The following is a 25,164-nucleotide window of genomic DNA, read 5'->3' as shown; positions in this document are numbered from 1 at the left end:
GTCACTAGAAACTGAAACAGAGAGATTGATTTGTTTTCTTTTTCCAAATTAAAATAACAGTGAGCATCAAGAGCTAGGTCATGTCACAGAACTAATATGAACTGAATATATCATTTCCTTTGGGGCTAAATAAAAAGATACTCCTCCTTTGCAAAGATTCTACTTTTATATCTATTAGGAATATCACTAAATGAGCCAAAGAAAAGTTATGGGCACACAGGACAAGGACTATATTTTTATTATTTATATGGTACTGTTACTTTACTAAAAATAATTAGAATAATATTAACACTATCACTTCACTAAATCATGACATTTTATTTCAGATTATGGCATTTAAGCATTTGCTTAATGTTAAAAATGGCCATTAAATGCTATGCTGTACTGGTTCCAATATCATTACCTCTGAGGTACTCAATCTGGGATGACCTCTCCTGTAAGAATTCAGATGTAAAAGTTAAGAAAATAAGAACAGCGGCATCATGTCCCACTAAAGGTCCACCCAGCTTTGCATCTTTCTTCTGCTCAGGTCAATGGCGGATACCTAGGGAAGAGTACAAGGCCAGGACAAGCAGATAGTAATACTCCCCATGAATATTTTTTGAACACTTGGAGACCTGTACCTCAAACACTTTGTGATCCAGAAGTGTCAATATATTTAATAACCCTGGGTATGGTTTTCCTGCTTCAATTTGTCAATCCCTTTGTGAATCATGTAAAATCCTAGTGTCTGTAGCATCCTGTGGTAAGGAGTTCCCATGCCTATTTATTATTGTGTGAGGAAATATTTTTGCAGTTACCTCTGCTAAGGGTGACAGAAAATGAAAAGATGCTCTCAGAAAGAGTGGTGTTCATCTGTAGTAAAACTATAGTTTGGGCAATTACAACCTATCTTCCTAAATTTCCCTAGTAACTTCATGATACTCATCTCACTTTAAGTTCTCCATATGCCGTTGAACTCTGTATCCTACAGCACTGTAATTCAGCCACAAGTAAACTTGTTTGTATTTAAAAAATAGCTTCAGTGTACTTTGGGATCAAAACTACAGCTTAAAAATACAAAACTACAGCTATTATATTGCTAACAGTCTTGAAATCTCATGGGCTGCATTACAATGAAAATACATTTCTATCTTATAATTCATATTGAACTTGAGATTCTGGTATGTTTCAGGGAGCTTTTATGTGTGGAAAAAATAAAAATACTTATTAATCTACACTTTGCACAATGTATGATTAAGTTCATATACTACTCTGGCAACACTCTCACAGTAGAAACAGTGCTTTTTAGCATTTACATTTTTTCCACATCAAAATAAAAACTGAGAATTTACATTCTTCTGATCTGAAAGGCTGCCAATGAATTTGTTTTCATGTATTCACCCATCCCAAACAAAAGCAAAATAGCAGCATGGCACTGAGTGATTTCCACTTCCACTCAAAATTTGAATTCCAACAAGTTTTAGTATAAATTTGTATTTAAAATATGTTATTGAGCATCAACAATTGAAGAAAGGGATTTTGATTCCAAAAGTTCTGTGCACAGCAGGGCTAGTAGAGCCATCTCCAGGCAGTTCACCTCTGATGACTGATGAACTGAAAGTCGATTTGATGAGGAAGTGGTATGGCTAGACTTTGTGTCTCCTACTGAAAACATGAGAGTCCTGAAGGTGACCCCACACCCTATGGGTGAGGCTGAGAACAGGACAAGCTCTGGCACAGCAATAGGAACTGTGCTTTTGAACCACATGAAGCTGTTTCTGCCCTCACTCTGCTTCCAGCTGTGTATTAGTATCCTTCCCCCCCCCCCCCCCCCCCCCCCCAGAGGTCAGGGACTGTTCAGTTACTACTCGTTTATTCTTCTGTAAAAATGAACAATATTTAGGAAAAAACCCTACTGTTAGAGTTAAGAGCATCAGCATTTAAGAGCTCTGCTATAGCTATGCTTTTTCTGCATAGATGTATGGGTCATTTATGTCTCTGAGGTGCCCTTTTGGAAGTGGGTCATTTATGTCTCTGAGGTGCCCTTTTGGATGTGCTCGTTCACTCTGGGCAAAGGAGATACGAAAACTAATTCTGAATATAGAAACCAGAAAATTAAAAAAAGAGAAAAAAAAAAACAACTCCAAGAGGCCAAAGGGGTAAAAAGGGTGAAAAAGTGAAAATCAGTGAAGACAGAAACATTGTAAAATATGTATGTTAGATTTTAAAAGAATATATCCTTCCTGTATGGCCTAGTATTCTTCTGTGTTATGCTTGTAAAGTGTCTTTCTTCCTGCCTTCTTTATTTCAAAGGTATAGAGATGTCAGTATTTTGGAAGGTGAATATTTTCACAGTGGTCCCTGATAACAGGCTCAATGCAATTGAGCCTGAGATAAGTATGTTAGTCCCATAGTGTTGCAAATGCAAACACCTGTCACGGTCAACTGTCAATAAATGTTGACCTTTTAATGACAGTTACATGGTTTCCTAGATGTATAATATTTTAAGTTCTTAAAAAATTGTAAAGCGGTACTGCAGGAATTAGTAATTCATCAGATGTTATAGCTGGCAGTAGTTCTTGTGGCTACTGTGTCCATTTGATTTGAATCAAATATCTTTGTGGCAAAGATTTCTTTAAATTGTCATCGGAATAGAAGATGACTTACAATAATACAAATATGAGTAAGTCAAAACATTTAACCGATCTTAAAAAGAGGGAAAATACTGCATGTAAATCCCAAGTATTCTTTGCAAGAACTAGCTTTGTTAGAGCGTATCTTTTCTATAAATTGTAGATGCAGCTGCAGGAAGCAGTATAACCACAAGGTTAAAACCATAAAAATACCTCAACCAATACATACCTAAAAGTTATGCTATCGGAAAGCCAACAATATCAATTCCAGATTTACATCTGGTAAACTTAATCTGTCTAAAGGAGTCTGAAATCACTTCTATTTACTGCTATCCAGATCAGCTTAACGCTGAATACTGGGGCTATGTATGCCTATCTTTCATAAATGCAGAGGTACAAGGGATAAGATAGTGCTTATTTGCAGGCAGCAGAGAAAGAAAAGGGCTTTGTTTCCTTATGCTGTACAAAATTATTAAATGAAACAAAATAGCCCAGAAAACACAAGCAAACGAAAGCACACATGCTCAGTTGTCAAGTTATTTATATTGCCCGTTCTGGCAATGTAATGGACTTCCTCCATTTTATGGAACCAAACAAAACCTAACATGTCTCCAAAATGCTACTTCAGCTCAGTTTAACCTAGGCCAAGTCAGGATCCTAGATGATCTGGAATAAATAACTTGGGTAAAAGAACTAGAATAGATCCAAGTATTGAACAGAATAACAGAATATCTTATATCTTTATCTGGCTGCAGCCATGGAGATTGTAAAGTTCACTGCAGAAGGCTCCCATAAATGTTATGGCCAGTAGCTACCAGGGTTTCAGTGATACCTGTAAGCCATGAAGACAGCTAGTAGTGCAGCCAGCTCTCTGAACTCCTACTGACTGGATCCCTCTGCCTCTCTGTCTCTTATAACTTTCACAGGGCTTTAACACTCCAAGGAAAAGTAAAAGTCTAAATACCTGTGACTACAGAAATACAGATTTAGATAGGCTAAACATTGTAACTGACTCTCCTGCTCGCTGACCTCCTCCATGAAAACCAAGAGTATGTAAGCTGTATTTCCTATACAAGACACCCCCATGTTCTGGTACATGGTTGGATGTAATAGAAATGCTTAGTAATCTGTACCACCAATGGCTAGGATGGTAAGAATTATCATCATACTGAACAGCATCCTACGCCATTAATAATTCCACTGAAGTAAATTATTTATGAACTAAGGCACAATGCACTGGATTTGATTATCAGAAGGATTGCCCTGGCACGCAGAGCAGGCATTAACCCCCCTGCTTCTTTGCATGGCTGTGGTCAGATTGGGAAGTGCTGGGGTCAGTACAAGGAGGGAGTCCAATGGGCTGCAGGCAGATAGAGGGAAGCAGGCAGGGGTGCAACATGTCTTGGCTCTGGTATTCTTTATCATGAATGTATATAGCAAAATAAAATGTTTTTTGCAAATGGGTGGAGGTACTTCTTTTACACAGGAATGATGACTCCCTCTTATGTCTGGGCCTGCTACAGGGGCAGAGCGACAAACCCCAATGCCTCCTTTAGGATAGGTTATAAAATTATGTCTAAGGATTCAGCACTAGTATGACCAGGAATATATTTCACTGCGAAACCTTCATGCTCCATATTAGAGGCAGTCCTATGACTCTGGGTGCAGGGAGGGCTACAACCGACAGCCCTTTTGTGAACTAAATCTTCCTCATCTTATTTTCAACCACTTGGGTTCTCTCTAAAGCATCCTCATAAATTCCATCAGGCTCCTAGTGTTTTGGATTTTTGAAACTGTGAATTCAACTTTCAGTTTGGTGATAACTATTAGCAAACTTAACTTGAGCTTAATGGTGGTTTTCATCTCGTAATGGCTGTTTGAGTTCCCCTAGGAGCTCTCTATCTATGTTTTCAAAGCTTATATCTCTTTTGGCTGCCTTCATGTCATGAACAGTGTTTGAACTCTGTTCATTTACAGACCGCTGTGCAAAAAGCAGCCTCTGGAAATGGCTGGTGTGCAGCATATCGTAGTCTACAAAGCTGACAGAAAAGGATACCATTAAACCTTTTAAAAGCTACAGGCAGCCCTGCTCTGTGCATCTGTTCCTTGCAGAAACAATCTGATGCTCTTCGAACTACGAAGTTAAAGGTCCACAGTGCTACCTGATGTTAATGGGCGGATATTTCCTATCACCTATTTGATTACCCTCTCTGGGCACCAGTATGTGATACTAGGAGTACTACACCGGCGACTGCGCCCACAGAAATATCAACCGGGAGGAGGCACAGTAGAGTGATGGGTAAGGGAAGGGGGTGGATAAAGAAAGTGTCATTCAAAGCCTCTCATTTATAGGGACAAACAGGCCTATGCTCATGTTCAGAGAATGCAGGGCAGACTCGGGAGGCTTTGGCCCCCTTACCGTGTGAGAGCTGCGTGCAGCACAGCCCCTTGCGGCAGCAGGGTACTGCCCAAAGGCTGGAGAGCTGCAGAAGGCACCATTGCAGGGGTTCCGCTTGCTGATCCCACTGCCTGCTGTCTCACCCCCAAGGACAGTCTGTGTCTGAAAGCTGCAGGAGAGCTCTTATTGTTCAATTTATTTCAGTATACGTGATAATTTAATTTCCCATCAAATGTAACAGGGAGTATGCCTATTTGTCCTAGCTACTTCTACCCACAATGTGTGTTTATCCATTACCCGTTCAGCTATCTGTCTTTAATTAGTTCCTCAGCTGAGTACTTCAAGCTGTGCTGTGCACGTCTGGAATGTTTCTTGTTTTACTAATGAATTTAATTTCAGGAAGCTCCTTGATCATAGCTCAGTCACTATGAACTACTGACTCTTCATGTGTAAATAAAATGAAAGAGATGCGGAGGGCCCCAGGCTTGCTTTCTGTGATAAGTGATGATGTTTACTTGCCTAAGTCTCTTCAAGAGAGTGAGTACAACTAGGAGAGAGGGGACGAGGAACAAGGTGGAGAGATAAATCTACAGCATAAACCACCATTTCTCTAAAGATCTCAAGGGAAAGGTCTAGTCTAATCATTCTTCCTAGCATGCATATTTAATACAGTCAGCAGAGTTCAGAATCCCTGGAGCCTAGAAAAATAAATTTTGCAGGTGGACTCTGGAAACATCTGAATGTTATTTATGAATAATTTTCCTTTTTACATATTGAGCTCGCAGAGGAAAAAATGTTGTGTGGCAAGGCATGGAGTAATTTCCCTATTTTCATTCATGGTATTGCATAGAATAAGGCTGATATGAATTGAGGCTGAGCGCCTTATAACTTACATTTTCTTTGAACATCAAAAAGTATTTGTTGGAGGCAGGATATTCTCTTGTTTTGTCCTGATAAAACATGAGCACATATGCAATTTCCTATTGTTTTTGGATTTTTCTTGGTTTGGGGCTTTGCTCATTTATTTGTGAGTGGAGATTACTAGCCCGAGCCCTGGATCCCTAGCAGTTAGCTCTGTTGCTAATTACAAAGGAATGGAAATGCTTGAGATGGTCTTCAGGTCAATTCTAACCTTGGCCACGTAGAAGCACGATGATTATCTTTTAGCATCTGAGTAACCTGAATGGAATTAAGGCCTGTGGTCAGATTTCTATAAAAGAATGGATCTGGTACATGGGAAAGTCTATCAGGATGATTAGTGAAAGGAACACATTTTACAAAAAATGAATCAGAAGAGTTCGGCTAGGTTAGTTTAGATAAAACATTGAGAGGAGGCAAGATGACACTTCATGAATACATTTTGGAAGTACTGATTAGGAAGGAAAATGTATTTAAGCAAAAGATTAGTATAGGTACAAAATCAAAAGGGTATAGATTGGACATGAATTCATGTTGATTGCAAATTATAAGTTGTTTTCTATCTACCTGAGGAATGACACACTGAAATATTTTTGCAGACAGCAGACTTACACAATGGGATTTTGATAAGTTTATGGAAGCAATTCCAGGAGAATTGATGGAGATGGGCAATGCAGCTCCTGATATATGTCCTTAGGTCTCTGGTTTGTTAGGATGTCCACAAGAGGTTGAAAAGAGATTGGATTACTGTTTGCAATATACATTTTATTTCTTCCACACTACTGAGGATCAGGAAGGAACTGGGGTTATTTTTGTGTTGATTCCTTTCCTGTGAACACTACAGATTTGTCATTGCTAGACAGACACAAATGAAGCGCTTTGAAGCATGCTGAAATCTCTCAGCTGCTTGGCTATGTGGTTGGCAGCAGTTAGAATTGTTTTACGTGGAAAGACATCTTCTGTGTTGGCTGGGCTACTACATCGGTAGTAGCTATGTGTTAGCAGGATTGTCCTTTACAACCCAGGAAAAGGAAAGGTCTGACTTATAGATCTTAACTCATGAAAACCAATCAGCATGTGATCTCTGCCCTTTTCCTGATTCACAAGATACCACATATAGAGAAAGAGATATATATGATATATCTATGTAACATGCATTTGGGGACTGAAGCATGTGACATAGGAGGAGAGTCTGAGGGAAATGGATTTGCTTATCCTGAGAAAGAGCTGGAGGGGAGCTAATTGCTGTCTGCACTGTCTGATGGGTAGTTCTAGAGAAGACAAATCCAGGCTCTTCTCAGAGGCGCAAAGCAAAAGATCAAGAGACAACAGTTACAAATTGCAACACAGAAAATTCCCACTGGATATAAGGAAAATATTTTCACAATTAGAGTGGTTAAGTACTGGAACAGGTTGCCCAGAGAGACATTGGAAACTACATCCTCAGAAATTTTCATCAAATGGAAACAAAAGGCCCTAAGCAGCCTGATTTCGGTTCGAAGTTAGTCCTGCTTTGAGCAGGAGATGGGACTAAATGACGTCCATAGGTGTGTTCCAACTTAAATTAACTTATGATTCTAAGCCCTGTTCTTCCAGCTGAGCTCAGAAGCACTTGAAAATATCTTACATTTTATGATCTTCAGGAATTTAATGTCTTGCTCTGGATGGTGAGAAAGGTATAAAGCAATTTGCAACAACAGCATAAAATGTTGTGGTTTTTTTTTTCTGTGTCATCATCCGACAGATTTTCTGACTGGAAGATGGCATATTCTCTGCTTTTTGAAATAGTTCTTTATTGTTGTGTTTGATATTGTTGACTACTATATGTCCTCTTCAAACAACTGGTAGTTTCCTCCCCACCCTTTGGAACATATTTTCAGTGCAATGCAAAAGAATGTTATCAACTAAGGGCTAAAACGAGAAAGAGCTACAATAATGAAAGTCTACACATTTTTATTATTTAAAGGTTCAAACAGTTCATGGATTAAAGCAAAACCTCAACAAACCCCTGTTTCATTCTTGTTGCCATGGGAAGTTGTTAACAAGTTGCTAACAATGACACAACTATCCCTTGAACTTACAGCTGGTTTCCGTTTTTCTCAAACCCTGCCTATTGCTTTAAGCACCTTAATTTTATTTGGTTGTATCTTGGACTACCACAGATTTTCTGAGACAGGGATAGCTGCAATGCGCTGTACGATAATAATATTTTTATTTAATAACTGACTGTCCTTATGGGATCCCAAAGTTACCTTATGATATTACGTAGAATAATCAGATTAGCCACCTGAAATACAGCATGTGTACAGAGACCAGGAGAGAGCTCTCTCTGCATGGTGATATACAGAGATAAACTTCAGAATATGGATGGGTAGAATATCAGTTAATCACATTATAATTTAAGCAGGACTGAAGATATTGCAACAATGTTGATTTTTAGTTTACAAAAGCGAAATCTCAGAAGTCTCTATCTCAGCATAGGGAATTACTTTGCATTTAAAGAAAGGAAAGAAGTGTCCCTCCCATGAAGCAAATATTTCATTTAGTTACATATTTTCTAACAGAACTTTGTCATTGTTACAAAACACTGAAGCTTTTGAAACTTTTGAAAGAAACTGATAGTTTGTTGAAACTGTTCATGAAATGTAACTATACTGAGATGATTGTTTTGAAAATTTTACTCTGACTTGGACATTTTTAAATGTCTTTTAGTTCAAAACCTGTTTATTTATGAAATATAATTAAACAGTGATGAAAAGGCTCTGTTGTAAAATCTTGAAAGTCAAAGTCACAATGATGTCCTACCATCAATGGGAAATGGGCTTCATAACCAACACATTCTGTTTCAAATGACTTTTTATGTTTTTCAGTGTCAGCATGGAAAGTGTTTTTGAGAATCTTCTCTCCTTTTGGGATGGGAAATTAAAGTATTTCTTGGGAAAAATCCCTTCTCAACCATGTTTTTGGAAGCATCTTAACTTTCTTGGAAGATACCCTGCCAACTATGGATCGAATTTACTTCTGCCTGCATCTGAAATATGAAGACACAATAACAGTTCATAACAATAAATCATTTTAAATTTAACCTTATGATAGCAAGTCTAAAATAAAAGATAGTCAAGTGAATGGGACACAGATACATGAACTCTGTTCTGTGGCTAATGATTTTCAAAAGCAGAACTATCTACAGTGATAAGGGAAAAGTTTTCCATCTGCAGGAGTTCATGAAACCAAGGGGAAATAATAAAATATAGCTACAATGTGCATGTTGGAAATTAGTGAAAGAAAAGGCTGAAAAAAGATTTTGAAACCGTAAGTCACTATTGCTTCTCTTTCCGTAACTGCTTCCTTGAAAGCTGTTCTCATGAAAAATACTGCTTCTCTAAATTAGACCAAATAAGATGTGCAGATGATTCTTCACAAATGAGAGGTGAAATACAGGCATATAAAAATGTTAGATTTTGCTGCTTAATATTGTAAAGCTGAAAGCTTCATGATTCTGCAAGCTTAGCTAAGACTTTCGACGTACAGATTACTGTAAGCTCCTAACAGTAAATGGATAGAACTGCCTTGAACTGCTTTAATGAGAAGAAAAAAACCCCATTTTGCATTTTCCATTTATGTCCTTTTAATTCTATCTGAGCTGATTCAAGTTAAAACCTTGACTAAAATTACCAGCATTTCCAAATTTCTTCTTTTTTTGCCTTAAAGAACCAAGTAGGCACCTCACAAAAGATAAGATTTAGCACAGAAAAGAGGAAGAATGAAGGGGAATCACAACCTTTCCTCTGAAACCTGTTTTGTAAATACTGAATTTATGGCACTTCACAGGTTGCAACTTTAATTTGGAACCCAGCATATTCAAACCCAGAAATTTAACATGGCATCATCAATGGAAAAGGGAGTAAGTAGGCAATTCTTGATATTTTTCTTACGGTTTTCTAGACCTTTTTCCTCCATATTTGCAAGTATTTCCATAGAAGACAAAGGTCAGAAAAAAATGTTAAAAAATAGATCAGAGAAGAGGAATAGGTTAATTCTTCACACTGTATTTATTCTACTTCTCTCAAGCTATTGTCATATTCCCTTTCCCCAGTTCAGACTTCTAATTACTTGCCAAAAATGCACAACTTTGCAACCCTATGTTAATAGGTACTAAAGCTGTTCCTTTGGGGACCACATCATAAATCTGTGTAAAAATCTAGAACGATCTGCTGCTTCTTCGAGAGAAGGGTCAGGATACATTCCCTAGAAAATCCTGGTAAGCACTCAGTGGGACGTGATATACACACCAAATACTGTGTATGTATGCATACATGTATTAGGACTTGATGGGAGTGTTTTGAACAGAAGCTGTCAGAATTCAGCCCTACAATTAAAGGATGGGGAGAGGAGCCTGTGGGCTGAGAAATTATACAGTGCAGCTATGGTTGTGGAATACATACCTGACCTTCCTTTTTGTTCAACCACTGGATAGAAAAAGTTCAGCTATTTTAAAATCTTGTATTAAGGCATAATTAGAGTTAACTTGGTTCCCTAGTACAGAGATTAATGGTGCAAGTTTAACGAGCATTGAGGGTCCCCAACTACTTCTTTATTAGTTTCTCCATCTTGGTGGTTGGGCAGTTATTAGTGTTACTAAGTTACTCTGTGTTGTGTGCCAGGTGTTGGGTGCTGTGAGGTTAGATGAGCTCCTTTATAACTGGATATCCTCCATTCTGTTGCCGCTCACTTATCTATGTCTAAATGAGACTCAATTTGCATAACTTACACATAACGATGAACAAGATTGACCTCACTCTACCCCACCTTCAATCATTTTTTGCCTTTTTCTGCTCTTTCTGCTCTTTAAATGTCAGTCAGTGCTGCAGGAATACACAGGCCAAAAGTATTAAAGTGAGAAAGAGTTCCACCTAAAAAATGAATATAGACAATTTCCTCCATTTTATACCTTATTTCTGAGATTATTCAGGCTTATGGGGTGAAATTTAAAGGTAATTGTAAATTTGTGCATGTAATTGACAAGATTCCAGCAACTTCTCATCCCCCAGTTTAGTCTCAGGTTTTCCTAGTTCCTTATTACTTTACTGACATCTTCTCATCACTTCTCTATACGCTGTGGGAATTGTTTCATCTTTTCATTCTTAGATTTTGTACCCTGCACAATTGCTTTTCTTACTTTGCTATAGGTAAGTGGTAAGACACTAATATGCATTACAATCACATAGATGGTAAAATGTTTGAAATTATAATTAAAGCATAACTTTAACAGGATTTGAGTTTAATATGAACAGCTACTGTATGTCATCTCTCAAACTATCGACTCTTTGCTTAAATTCCCTAGGAATTTAGAGACAATACTTTACATGAAATGCTTCAGATACTTCTTTTTGCATTAAAGAGGTAAAATTAACCTGTAATATAATCATAATGATGAGGGGAATTTGAATAAAATTAGCTCTTAATTGCATTTGAATTCTATATCTCTGAAACTTACAGCTTGTAACTCCCCTATGGAGTTCACCATTTTTTTTCTTTTACGATCAGTTGGAGAACTGATCATGGGCATTGATTGCCATATGTTTTCATTACTTCAGCAAATACAGAAAGAGAGTTGAAATTTATTAGTGCTTTGAAATTTGAATGAACTGCCTTCTGTAGTTGATACCAACATATACATTTAGGTAGAACTGAATGCTTGTGAGAATTAATTCATAGTAGGCAGGTCCATTCCTATCTTAAACCAGGTAAAATGTCTCTGCCACCATCTGGTTTTACATTTCATGATGAATCTGGGAAGTGTGGAGATGTAAATTGTGGAATTGTGTTATTCCTTGCACGTAAATTCAATATATGTGTAAAAGATATGTGACTTCCATTTTAAAAGTCAGTAAAGACTGCACAGAAAAAGTAACTGGCAGGAAAGTATACAGTAAAGATGACAAGGATTAAATATATTTCCCCTCAAAAGAGATACTCAGAGCATACTGCTTTCTTGTCCTTAAGGAAAAGTCTCCAGCAATGTAAACTGTATTCATAATGAAAATACACACTAAATGACAGTGTAATCTATGATACTTCCATACACCACCAGGTACGGGCAAAAGTGGCATAAGTCTTGCTCTTCTGAACCAAATACTCAGTCAGACTCTACCAGGTCTTTGCAAAGCTTGAAAAGGATTAAAACAAGGGGTGAAACTATATCAAGAGTCAATGCTTGCTGTTAAAAGGATCTCTCTTCTAACAAGATCAGTCCCATTTAAAGGTTTTCTTTTTCTTTTTTTTTTTACCTTGGATTACTGACTTGCGTATGGCACAATCTGCATGGGGTACTGGTTTCCCCAACATGGCAAAATTATAATTTTAACTCTACTTTTCCTTTATTCCCTTGCACTATTTGTAGGCATCCTTCTGTTTCAGTCAGACATAAAAAGACATGTCCTTCTAGGACAATGGTTAAATTTCATGTGATCTGTATTTCTTCCTGCTCTGTGAGATGAGCAGCACTCCTGGGTAGGGTTTGCTTTCAGAAAGCAAACAGAACAAAACCTGCCAATGAGTTGGATACACCACAGAATATTCATACGTGACCTGTGAGTCAATATGATTTATGTTAAAACTGGGTCACTTGACAAGTATTTATTCCATGAATACGCTTGTATGCAAAGTTTGAACTGAAAGGTAATTTTATGGCCATGTTATAAACATCAGAAAAAGGTGTTTTACAGTAGAAATGTTGACAGCTTATAATGAGTGCATGAACACAGAAATCATTAATCTTACCAATTCTTCACTGGGTTTTTGAGATTATATAAAAGGAACCTTACATTCAGGATGGTATGTAGAAAGAGTTCTTGATGAACCTTACGGTGCTCTAGACACTAATTCCTCCCAATTTTCTATGCCAAAATGTTTCCTGTTGTACAAATGCAAAAGAGTAGGAGCAAAATATCTAGCATGATTAGCTCAGATTAAGTACTATCACAAAGGAAGAAAATATTTTTCTGAACTTAAATAATTTCAGCCATACATGTTCAAATGCTGTTCACACCACCTACCACCCTCCAGCCCCGAAACCTCAAGACAATTCCAAGCTGATTTGCAATTCCAGAGACATCAGGTCCTCTCATTTTGGTACTGACCACCATGGACCATCTAAGGTAGAGCTTATCTTGTTGAAAACTTACATAAAAGTAAGTTATAAATTAAACTCAAAGGTTTCTGGTTTATGACATCAGAGAATCACTTCTGAGTGTAATTATAGTGCTTCTGAGAATTGGTTGCAAATGAAAAAGGATGACAAAACTACTGGCCAAAAAGCCAGCACTTGGAGCACTTTGCTGCTTAGAAAGGATATGAGAACCTGTGTAACAGAAGCCACAAGAGGACATAGTCTATCTTATGTACACCTTTAAATCTCTTTGCATATTTCAGCATGGGAGAGCCCTAAGTTCATGTGAACAAGGGAGGTTTTTCAGCTCCTGTTTTCAGGACAGGCAAAGTTTTATTCACATGGCCAGAAATGGCCTGTACTTGTATGAGACAACTGGCCACAGTGTAAGATTTCTTGGGAGGTGAGAAAAGGAAGGGTTCTCTTAGAAACATAAAGGCACTGCAGGAAGGCATTCTAGCATTGCTGGCTTGTTGAAAACATTTCTGCACAAATAAATACTAAAATAAATTCTAGTTAAACTTGACAATAAAAGCAAATTATGCAGTATGAAACAAGGTTAAAGATGAAGAGAAAGATATAGACTTAGCTATGGGAAATGACAGTATTTAAATCAGATATTAAACAACTGTAGAAGAGTGGATTTGTTTACTTCGCAAGTTTTAGAAGGATGACCTAGTGGGTCATTCTTTTCTCTTGGGTCTCTGAGGAAAGCAACTGAACATGACAAATGATCACAGCAATTTGATTAACTGAACTGGATGATCCCTAACCAAATTGTAAGTGAACACTGTTATTTTATCACCTTCATCAAAATCCACTGAACAAATCAATTGAGTCTAAAATAGTACTTCTTGGTTGTCAGGCTGCGTTTATTGAAAGGAAACTTTTCTTTCTCCTGTTTTGCTGGTAGCATTGGAATGACTGTGATACACAGCGAGTACAATGTCCTGATGTTCTTTGGATGAATCTGTATTCCACTTGAATTGCACAATGTACAATCCAGTACAACAGATAAAGACATGCTGGGGTAATAGCTATGGAAGGTCAGCAGACAAATTTTTATGTTTCCTAGAGGCAGCTACAGTTACTCGGGAAAAAAGTTAAAACTCTTAGATGGACCAAGATGTGACCTGTATTTACCCTACTGAACTTATCACAATTCATTGGAAAGTCACAAGAAATTAATAAAAAATAAATGTATGTAGATTGTCGTGGTTTAGCCCCAGCCAGCAACTAAGCACCACACAGCTGCTCCCTCACTCCCCCTGCCCCGGTGGGATGGGGGAGAGAATCGGAGGAGTAAGACTGAGAAACACTCCTGGGTTGAGATAAGAACAGTTTAATCATTGAAATAAAGTAAAGTAGTAATGATAATATAATAATAACAACAACAACAACAACAACAACAACAACAACAACATACAAAGCAAGTGATGCACAATGCAATTTTCACCACCTGCTGACCAATACCCAGAGAGTTCCCGAGCAGCGATCACTCCCCCCCAGCCAACTCTCCCCAGCTTATATATTGAGCATGATATCACATGGTACGGAATAGCCCTTTGGTCAGTTTGGATCAATTATTCAGGCTGTGCCCCCTCCCAGTTTTCTTGTTTACCTGGCAGAGCATGGGAAGCTGAAAAGTCCTTGACTAGCATAAACAGTACTTAGCAACAACTAAAACATCAGTGTGTTACCAACATTGTTTTCATACTAAATCCAAAACACAGCATAATGCCCACTACTAGGCAGAAAATTAACTCTATCCCAGCCAAAACCAGGACATAGATGTATCTAGCAATACAAGCAAAAAATAGGGAAATATAGAAAAATCTAGAGATTTTGATTAGTTTTCTAACCTGAGTAGCAGAGAAGTAATTAACACCTCAAATGGGAATTGCCTAAATTTCAGATATGTAATCCCATCACACAAGTTTCCAGTGGAATCATTGCTTCAGAAGCTTCAGAAACCAATTTTTTGTATTTTTCACATCTAATTATATATTTAAGAGGCCAGCTGCAAACACTCAGGATTGATTTATTTTTTGGGGGTATCATTGATGTTAATTTTCATTTGATACAGTGTTTTTGCTTCCAGTAACCTGTAAGACAAGTCCCTATATTACTGGAATGTTGTCTAAGATACAGTAGGAGTAAATCACTTCCACTGAAATTTCAGTTGGATCTTTTACCAATTCAAATTGTTTTTTTGCTGGGATAATCGCCAGCTTACCTTATCTATGTATGTAACAGTAACATCACTGCTGCTCTGACTGAGTTAACACATTGCATATCCTACTAGAGAATTAACCTTGTTCATAGGTTTAATATGTAACTGAAAACTGCACTGTAAGGCAGTGCTATTTTCTTTTTTCTGAAACTCAGGTGGTACCATTGAAAAACAAGTTAAAGGTGTTGAAAGTGTCCTCAGTTTGGAATGTAATGAAAATGGACTAAGCATGCATATGAAACAGCAAATTTATTTTTCCTGACAACTAACAGGTCCGAGTCACCAACCTGCACATGTGATGCATAAGAAGTACTTAAGGAACACAAAAATACACCATACCAAAGATATCAGCTGATATCTGTCAAGGAGACTTTTTTGTCTGTCACTGCAGATCCTACATGAACAGTGCTGATACTGGTCTACATGAAAACTTAGCTTACAGAACCACAGTCAATGCAGCTGCTTCCTCCTCCACATTTGGAAGATTAAAGATAATAGAAGTAAAACACAAAAAATGATTCATGGCTCAGAAATCGAAGTCTTACTGGGAGGGTAAAAACTGTACACCAGGGGAGATGGAAAAAAACATGAATCTGAGGTGTGTAAAAAACATCTCCCCCTTAAATTCTGTCTTTGCTACAGTGGAAATGGGACACAAGGAAAACAGACTCAAGGACAAAGGCAAATCTAGAGCAGAATAGTCAGTCTGTTCCCCTCTGGGCTTATAAAGAGCAGACTCAAATCAAAATCCTTGGAAGTGCTTGGGAAAAGGATACTCTTAGCGGGTTACAAATATAGGAGCTTTAAGAACAACAGTATTTTCCTAAGGGGAATGAAAAGAAAGCCTCAAAAAGGTGCCAAAAGTCACAGAAGTGATTTTGATTCAATACAATTATTGATGAAATCTCTGTAGCCATAGCCCCAATATAGTAAGCTAAGCTCTTCAGCTTGGTTTCAGAAGAAATTACCAGATCCGTTTTTGCAGCCTTGATCTACCATCGCAGGCTGAGCTTAGACAGATTCCCCCCCTCCCGCCCCCAACATACTTGTGTCTTTCTCTAAAGGGAGAAGGCTCGAGGTGCCCCTTTGCATTACAGTGCAGTAACATAAAGAGACGGACAAGGTCTTTCCATTACTGGTTTGGAAAAGGCCAAATGCAGCGGGGCTGAGTCCAGGTGCTATTCCATTAGTATTAGTACAACTGTAATAGGTCTGTAAAGGGATTTTAATCAGTGTCTCAAAGATACTTGAAGAGTAAAGCTGATTAATTAATGGTTCTGTGTTGGCCCTTTTTTCTAGATCCTGCACAGAATACATTCACATGAGAAAAACAAGGATGGTTTCCTTACCCAATATTACTATGGAGTCTCAGGACTGGTGAATGTCAAAGTTATATAGATACGTGCTTACCCTGTTTCCATTTTTAATTCCAGTTCAGCTTAGAGGATCTTGAGAATCTGCTGATAAACTGCTGTTGGCATTCTGTAAGTCCAGTGCTCATATAGCAGTGGCCAGGAAGGACAGCTTTGCTTTAAGCCTGAGTAGACTTGACATTTGCTCAAAATCCTTGCTTGATCTTTGGATGCAATATAATGCCAAAAACTCCACCAAATCCATATCCTGGTTATGCACCTGTTCTCCATAAAATTGGTTAAGTCTGCTCTCCTGGTAGGCCACCACTTAGAAAAATAATGTAATATTTAGAAAGCATTCCTCAACACTAAAATAGCAAATGGAAAAGAGACATCCTGGATATTTTATCCAAGGTACAAGACAGGCCCCAGGCAAGATTTATGGGATTTGTGCCACAGTGACCAGCTGAGTCTTCATCATTCTGGTAGAACACAGCAGCTTAAGCAGATCTTTAGAGGGTAATAAAGGTCCTTTTTGCTGACTACTTTTCAGGATGCAAATAGTGTTTTGTGAGGTGCAGTTAAACATGAAAAATACTTCTGGAACACAAAGATGGATAATCATGCATGGGCAAGTTTTCTGATTTTATTTCCAACAATAGCCACCATCCAAGCTTGCCCAGAGCAGCCTTAATCAGGTCATAAATCAGAGGAACAGAAAAATGAAATTGTCATTTGTGGGACAAAAATAAAATCTATATTTCTGAAAGAAGAATCTAGCCATTTTTGCAATAGGAGAACAATTACAATTCTGCAATAAGTATACTACATTCCCAATGTTCCTTGGTTTGTGTCAAACAAATGACACTAAGATGAATGATTTTCAGATTTACTTTGGTCAGTCAATAGTGTAGGAATGGTTAATTGTTGTGGCCCCAATTGATTAATTGATTCTTTAAGAATTTGATAGGTATGGGAGGAAGGGAACTGCACGAGACCACACATATCTTTGCTTTCTTTAATCCTCCTTGCCCTCAAATAGCAAGCTTTCAGCTGTCTGTTCTTATGGACTGCAAAGGCCAGCAGCTCTGCTGTACTTTTACAGCTCTCAGGTACAGCTGTGAGTACACCTAGATGACATGTCTCTGGATGTTACATAGAAGTAGCTATGAAGTGCGTGGCAAATTTTACTGTAATTGTGATGTGAGAATATGGCCCTTCATGTGCTGCAAAATATCACTGGATTATGGGTTGATATATCACATGCATAACAACCCTCAGGGCAATATGAGGTAAGTTGTCACAGTACTGGCAGGCTCTACAACCACAATGAGAAATCCTTCTGAATAGGTAAATTTTTATTTGACTGGTTAGGCATTCTTACCTTTTCCACCTTCCTTCCAACCAGACCAAAAATCTGTATTTCTTTGCCAGTCTTCATACCACTAAATGAATTTCATTTACCACCTTCAAAAATTATACAATGATAACTATGTACAAAACTTACACAACTGAGCTTCTTGTGCTGTGACAAGTGAGTCAACATCTTTAGTATTAATAATGTTGGTTTTGATGCATGTAATATACTAAAAATGGATTAGCTGGGGTTTTTTGGGTTTGGTTGGGGGTTTTTTTGGTGGTTTTTTTTTTGCTTTTCCACAAATTCAGCACTTTGGATCTTTCTTCCCTTTGGAAAAAAAGCACATTTTGAAATTTTGGAATTTTCCCCAGGACAGAAACCTTGTTTTCCACAAGCTCTAATCTATGGTGAGATAGTACTGGCCTGGGGTACAGCAGCTGTTTTATATGGTCAAGAAAGAATACAAAGGAGAATGCATAGTAAATGCACTCAGAATATAAAATGGGAGCTTTTAGCAACTGCAAAGGACTGGGGTTTATATTATCTCCTGTGAGAAAACTTATACCAGCTTTTTGACAATAATACATGGTCATGGAAGTAAATTCAAATTTATTCATAGGCAAAGGTTTTTTTAAACTACAAATCATATCTATAAAGTTCAAACAGAACATTCAGTGAATCGGGATGTCAGGAATACACCCGTTCAGTTTCCCAAAAGGCTGTGTCACACTCTAATAAAGGCTACTGTCTGCTCAAATGAGGTTTCATTTATACTAATATTTAGACACGGCTCACGCTTTAGAGATTGATATTTGTAGCAGCACTCAGATTCAGGATATGAGGAATACAGGTGCAAGAAGAATGCTATTCATTATTTCTTAGTCATCAGTCATCCTAAAAGCCTATTAGGAAAATGTTTGTCAAACATAGTTGAGAAACAAACACACAGAAACTGACCTGTGATTAGTCAAACACCGTAAATAAAAAGGTGATGTGAAAATTTGCAAACATCCCATATTTATATATCCCATGTATATATCCCATATATAAACCCCAGATAGTTATATCTGCTCGTTAGGCATCAGATTCATTAACAAAAGCCAGAGGGACCATTTGCACAACCCAAAAAGACCATGAACAGAAAAAGAGGCTAAGCATGTTCAGTTGTATCACTGAGTAATGGCCTAGGGTTTTGAGGCACCAGACTGCAAGCCAGAAAACTCTCTTTTGAACTTGTCCTGCTGGATGACTCTGAGTACGTGATTTCCACTCAGTTGGCATTAAATACTTCAGCTTAAGGCAGGGGTAATGATACTGACCTCCTTTGTAAAGTACTTAGAAACGTGCAGATGGAAAGCATGTAGCTATAAAGGGGCAGAGGAGGAATGACAAACCGTACTCATCCCTGTTGTGCCATGTTAGATGCTGGTTAGAACCAGGTTGTTCAACCCAAACATACTATGCCCACACGTTCAATATTTCTACTCAACTGTAATCTCATAGGCTAACTTACAGTACTCTTTACCAGCATCTGAGGATGGATTTTGTATTCCTTATAGCCCATGCAAATATTAGTTACTGTAAATTAAATCAGGCAACCTTTGCACCTCTTGTAACAGAATGGCCTTCAAATACAGAGAACAAGTATAATGTGTGTGCCAACTGCATAGAGTTTATGTTTTTGAAGTGTGATTTAAAAGGGGCTTAAGCAGTTGCTCTGCCTTCGGTGGTGAATTTGACCTTCTGAAATATAAAATAGATTGAAGGAAGAATACAGTCCTCCTAACTGCATCCCAACTTTTTTGTGTGTGTGAAGTGGAAATTTATCCATTATACTGACTTAGTCTATCACCTGCTGATCAAACTGGAGGATGTACACTTCCTATCAGCACTCAGCCTGGAAATCAGAGACTACTACAAAAAACTCCCAATGTTTTATATGGAAACGTCTAGCCCTGATATGGTTAAAACTTAATAACAATCTTGTGAAACTATACACCTGTAAACAGAGTTTACAGCCATAAGTTTTGCCATCGTGCTACTATTTATATCCCATAAACATAGTTTACAGTGATATGCATAACAATGATAATGACACTGACAAGCACTCAACAGAAGCACAGATGTTGAAAGATGTTCTTATGCAATCTGTATTACTGCTTATATCTACATAAACTTAGTTGAATAATCAAAGTTGCCACATTTACCATAAAATAAAGACAAATACCGATATTTTAAATGCAAAGATGAGACATTATGTGTGCAGTTTCATAGACAAAATTTCTCAAATCACATCATGCTTTCATAGAGAAAAGCCTCTGAGTAGACAGCCACTTCTCTAAATTTGCATGGGGTGTCTACAAAGTTACCAATTTTCAATTTAGTTTGCTTTCTGCCCAGGAGTAAGTGGAAGAAAACCAGCCAACTTACGATCTCCTTGACAACGCACAGGACCCACAGATATCTTGGCTTCAGACCCAGGCCGGTCAACGTCTCCAACCACTACCTGACTCACTGGTAGGTGCTCTTTGTATGACAACATCCCAGTGTCTTTTCTCCTGAATTACAGAGAGAGAGAAAAATAAAGCAATTGTGAAATATATAAAAATAATTTCCTTGATCATTATTATTGTTCAATCAACTAAACACCAAAAGAATAGTTATCTAGCAATTACACCAGTACAGTGTTACCATCTAAAAAACTGTTTCAACACCAGTTTGAGCAATAACGCTGCCTGTTTACTGGAAAACAGATGGATAGCAGCTACTGTCACCCGGGAACACAGTCAGAGTAGCAGCTTGCTTTGTGGCCAGTCCTGGACCCAACTGGGCCTGTGTGGTCTTTCTGCTTTCCAGACTGACCAGCTCCACATCAGTGGGTAACACTTTGTTGTTGATTTCCTTCCTGATGTCTTCTGAGAGGGGAAAAAAATCTTAATACTTCCTAGAAGTGCATCTTTTTTGCTCTAGTTGCTGCCAGTTATTATCCTAATGATACAACCTCTGCATATCAAGGAAACAGTGCTTCTTTTACATTTAACATTTTTAGTATTACATTAAAAAAGAGAAATTAAAGACTAATTATCTGAAAAGGCTTGTCATCTTAGTCCTGTCATTTCTAACACTAAGTGCCTAAGTCCAAAATGTGTGAATCTAACCACGAGCATGCAGCTCAAACCCCATTTTAGTTAGCAAGATCACTAAAATTCAATTTATAGTCATCTCTAAAAGCTCCTCATTTCAACTGCAGTGACAAACCTGGTGCCTTTTTCATGCCTAGACCAAATCACTGTGCAGTTACAACATTTTTCTTGTGTCATTTCAAGAGCTGAAGCCAGCTGGCATGTTGAGTGCTGTTTCTTCCAAATAGAAAATAAAATAAACCAAATTTAATTAGGTACCTTATCTCTCTGGTGCTTTTTTTTTTTTTTTTTGATATAAACACATGGAAGGCCAAAAATATCTGCACAGGAAAAAATGCAACCTATAAAGTGTTAGGACTATACTTTTTGACATGAAAGAAAGTAAGAGGAAGCAAAATAAATCCATCTATTTCTATCTCTTTTTTTCCCTCTTTCTTTTTAGCTGTACCTTGCCATGTAATTGAGTATCTAAAGTAAGCAACTTTTTGATCTAAAAATCAATTCCTTCGTTCAAAAATACCGTAGGATGAAGGATGAATTCAGGATCTGGAAAAGTTACTGAAGTGCACAGTAGAAATATAACTGGGAACTGGTAAGGATTTCAGGAAACTGAGTGTCTTTTTCATCTCTAACTCGGATGACTCCATGATCTGACTCATTAGATTGCTAACAACTGGGAAGCACAGCAGGGATCTGCATGATCTGTGGTAATGCTTGAAGTTTTCCAGCTCACAGCAGTATTTTCCAGTAGTATCTCCAGTTATCATCCTCATTGGGTCCTTCTGAAGAGATGGAAGGCAAAGCATTCCTTTTAAAAGAAGCACAACTGAAGTAATTAAGAAAATAACCATCACATTTTCAAACAACAGTTCATTGGAACTCCTGTCTGTTCTCTGTGATGAAGAGAGTAATTAGAGATTTAATTACTAGAGTTTTTCAAATAGTAGATGACTGTTTTCTTTAATCTGTATGTTCTTCCCCTTCAGAGCACTTGCATTTCTCTGTGGGCCCTTTGTATTGCTGAGATCATTAACCCTTTCTGGCTGAACACAGCTATAGCAGGTGCTATGTTGGGGAGGCTGCTACAGGGGACTGCTAGAAAGGAAGGAAAATGGAGAGGAGTAACCCTCACAGGCTGCTTCTGCAGATTGTGCTAGGTTGTAGCATTCCGCTTTTCATCCACAGATTGCAATGCCCTTTACAAAGGTATCGTATTCATCAATTTGGAGACAGGCGATATAAGAAAAGGGAGATTAAAGGACTTTCCCTTTAAGAAAGGAGTGAATACAAAGCCAGGTATGTAGACCTAATCTTCCATCTCTGCTGAAGACCTGTATCCATGGGACCCACTCCCTTCTAATAGACGATAAATGTAGGTCATCACTTTACTCTTTCTGAGATTTTCCTCTGAGACTGGCTTTCTCTGCTGATTGCTACTCTTTCAAAGAATGCTTTAAAGATGGACGTGTCTATTTAAAATAAAGAATTCTTCAAAGAGTGGTAAAAAGAAAACTATTGGCATTTCTCTTCTTTCCTTCCCCTCTCACAAAAAGAGCTAGTATTTCAGCTCCAAATAAGGATGTAAAAGGGCAGCCCTTTTCCTGTGGCCAATAGCTTTCACCTCCTTTGAAGCAAATAAAAAGGAGCAGTAATGACTTTCTCCCTCTTTACTGATCACGTTTCCTCTCATTTTAATATTTTATTTATGCATTTAGTGATATGGTCATTTTAAAGCTGTTGCCATGACAATGAAACTAAATGTTAGAGTTCTTTTCAGGAATAGCCTTATTTTCTGATAATCGCTTCCTTGTCTCATTGTTGTAGGAAATGCATTCTTCCCTGCACAGGAGCTATTGAGGGCTGGGAGTACTGGACTAAGAGTTGAGAGAAATGCCTTGCCTTTTCTCCAGCAGAACCTGCATAGTTCATTTGCTCTTAACAAAAAAGGGATAACGATAGCTTTTGGCCCATGCCTACACCAAAAAGACAAATACACTCAAGAGACTGAGTGGTTCTGTTATGCTTTTCTAAGGTACTTGTACTTCCTCTGGACATACTGATCAGTGCTGACAAAGTCAAAAAAGTTGTAAACCAAAGACTGATTAAAATGCTTGACTTTGTACTACACACTTAAAAATAATCACAGCTGGAACACTCAATTCCTGCAAGTGATAATGCCTCTGCCGGTATTTAAAGACTTTGCACATTAAGAGGGTGGAGAAAGTCTCTGAAGTTTTTCCTCACCAAAGAAAATCCCCTTAAGAGAATAAAGATTGAATTCAGAGTGTGTCATATTCCTATTAATAGCCAAATGGGAGATGAATGAATCTGATCAAATCCTGTAATTATTACCAGGAGATACTGATGAAATCTCAGTGTAATTTTCTATTTCTAATTTCTTTTCCTATATATAACAGTCTGCAAAGTGCTTCAGGGTGCCTTTGAATGAAAGCAGCAGATATTAGTGTAAGATTTATCATTGTTTTGATTACGATCATCTACTTACTCTTTATAAGCATTCTGTGGTATGTAAAAAAGAGATGCATTATGTATATATCAGCAAATGACATATTCAAAGTAATGATAAGATTCTGTATCACTATTAATTTGTTTATATAATGATTTCATACAACCAGACTTCTGTTACTGGAGTAATTTATTTTCTCCAATTTTGTTAGACATCACCTAATTATCAGTCCAGTCCTACACAGGAAAATGCATAAAGAACATACTAAAGGTAGGAACGGACTTAATTTTAAAAGACATGGATACCTGAGCTGAGGAACTGGAAATGTTTGAGAATAGAAATAAAACACCTACTGGATTGAAACTGCAGTGTGTGCTGGTTTTGGCTGGGATAGAGTTAATTTTCTTCATAGTAGTTAGTGTGGGGCTATGTTTTGGATTTGTGCTGGAAACACTGTTGATAATATAGGGATGTTTTAGTTATTGCTGATCAGTGCTTACAAAAGAGTCAAGGCCTTTTCTGCTCCTTACCCCACCCCACCAGCAAGTAGGCTGGGGGTACACAAGAAGCTGGGAGGGGACACAGCTGGGACAGCTGACCCCAACTGACCAAAGGGATATGCCATACCATATGACATCATGCTCAGCATATAAAGCTGGGTGAAGAAGAAGAAAGGGGGGAACATTTGGAATGATGGTGTTTTGTCTTCCCAAGTAACTGTTATGTGTGATGGAGCCCTGCTTTCCTGGAGATGGCTGAACACCTGCCTGCCGATGGGAAGTAGTGAATGAATTCCTTGTTTTGCTTTGCTTGTGTGTGCAGATTTTGCTTTACTTACTAAACTGTCTTTATCTCAACCCACGAGTTTTCTCACTTTTATTCTTCTATTTGTCTCCCTCATCCCGCCCAGGGGGGGAAGTGAGTGAGCGACTGTGTGGTGCTTAGTTGCTGGCTGGGGTTAAACCACAACAAATGTTAAACACGTATTATTTAACTATTAGCAGTGGTTTGAAGACTACAAACTCTCAAGTATTCCCATTTCAAAGGTATACAGTTGTCCACCTCCCACAAGACTCAGCTTTTTACTATGCAAGTACATCTACTGTAATCCCTGAATTTCCATAATCTATCTGAGAGAGGCAGAAAGCCATTCAGTCCAGCTAATATCTGCAAATGAATATCTGTAAAAAACATTGTGAAGGGTAGAGCCATGCCAAGTATTAGTATTTTCTCTCTTCCAAAAATATCTGGCAAGAATTTTATTTATATTAGAACTGCTAAGAAGAGCTAATATTACAGAGAATTTAATGAACAATGCAATTTTGGCAGCGGCCTTAATAATCTGGAAGTGAGTTACTTGGAAATACGCAAGCTCTAATTAACAAGATTAAAAAGACGGCAAACAAAGCTAGGATTAAAGCAGAACTAGCTAACTTTTGAAAGGTTTTGATAAAATCTTGTTAACTTTTTAATGTACATACTATGCAGCACAAAAGCCATACTTTTA

The 25,164-nt window shown here is 37.9% G+C and overlaps 1 protein-coding gene across 1 annotated transcript in view; it reads right to left on the bottom strand.

Moving 5' to 3' along the window:
• The window catches only part of CNTNAP2 (contactin associated protein 2), a 1,215,771-nt gene that overhangs the window by 163,577 nt on the left and 1,027,030 nt on the right, over positions 1-25,164 (bottom strand). Inside the window, exon 15 of the mRNA XM_075728323.1 lies at positions 20,478-20,605. Within this exon, the coding sequence (XP_075584438.1) occupies positions 20,478-20,605 (128 nt within the window). The remainder of the gene's footprint in view (positions 1-20,477; positions 20,606-25,164) is intronic.

The sequence above is a fragment of the Pelecanus crispus genome, chromosome 2 (genome assembly GCF_030463565.1).
Source record: "Pelecanus crispus isolate bPelCri1 chromosome 2, bPelCri1.pri, whole genome shotgun sequence".
Lineage (NCBI taxonomy): Eukaryota > Metazoa > Chordata > Aves > Pelecaniformes > Pelecanidae > Pelecanus > Pelecanus crispus.
The sequence above is the reverse complement of the archived record's forward strand: the minus strand, read 5'-3'. Positions and strand labels throughout refer to the sequence as shown.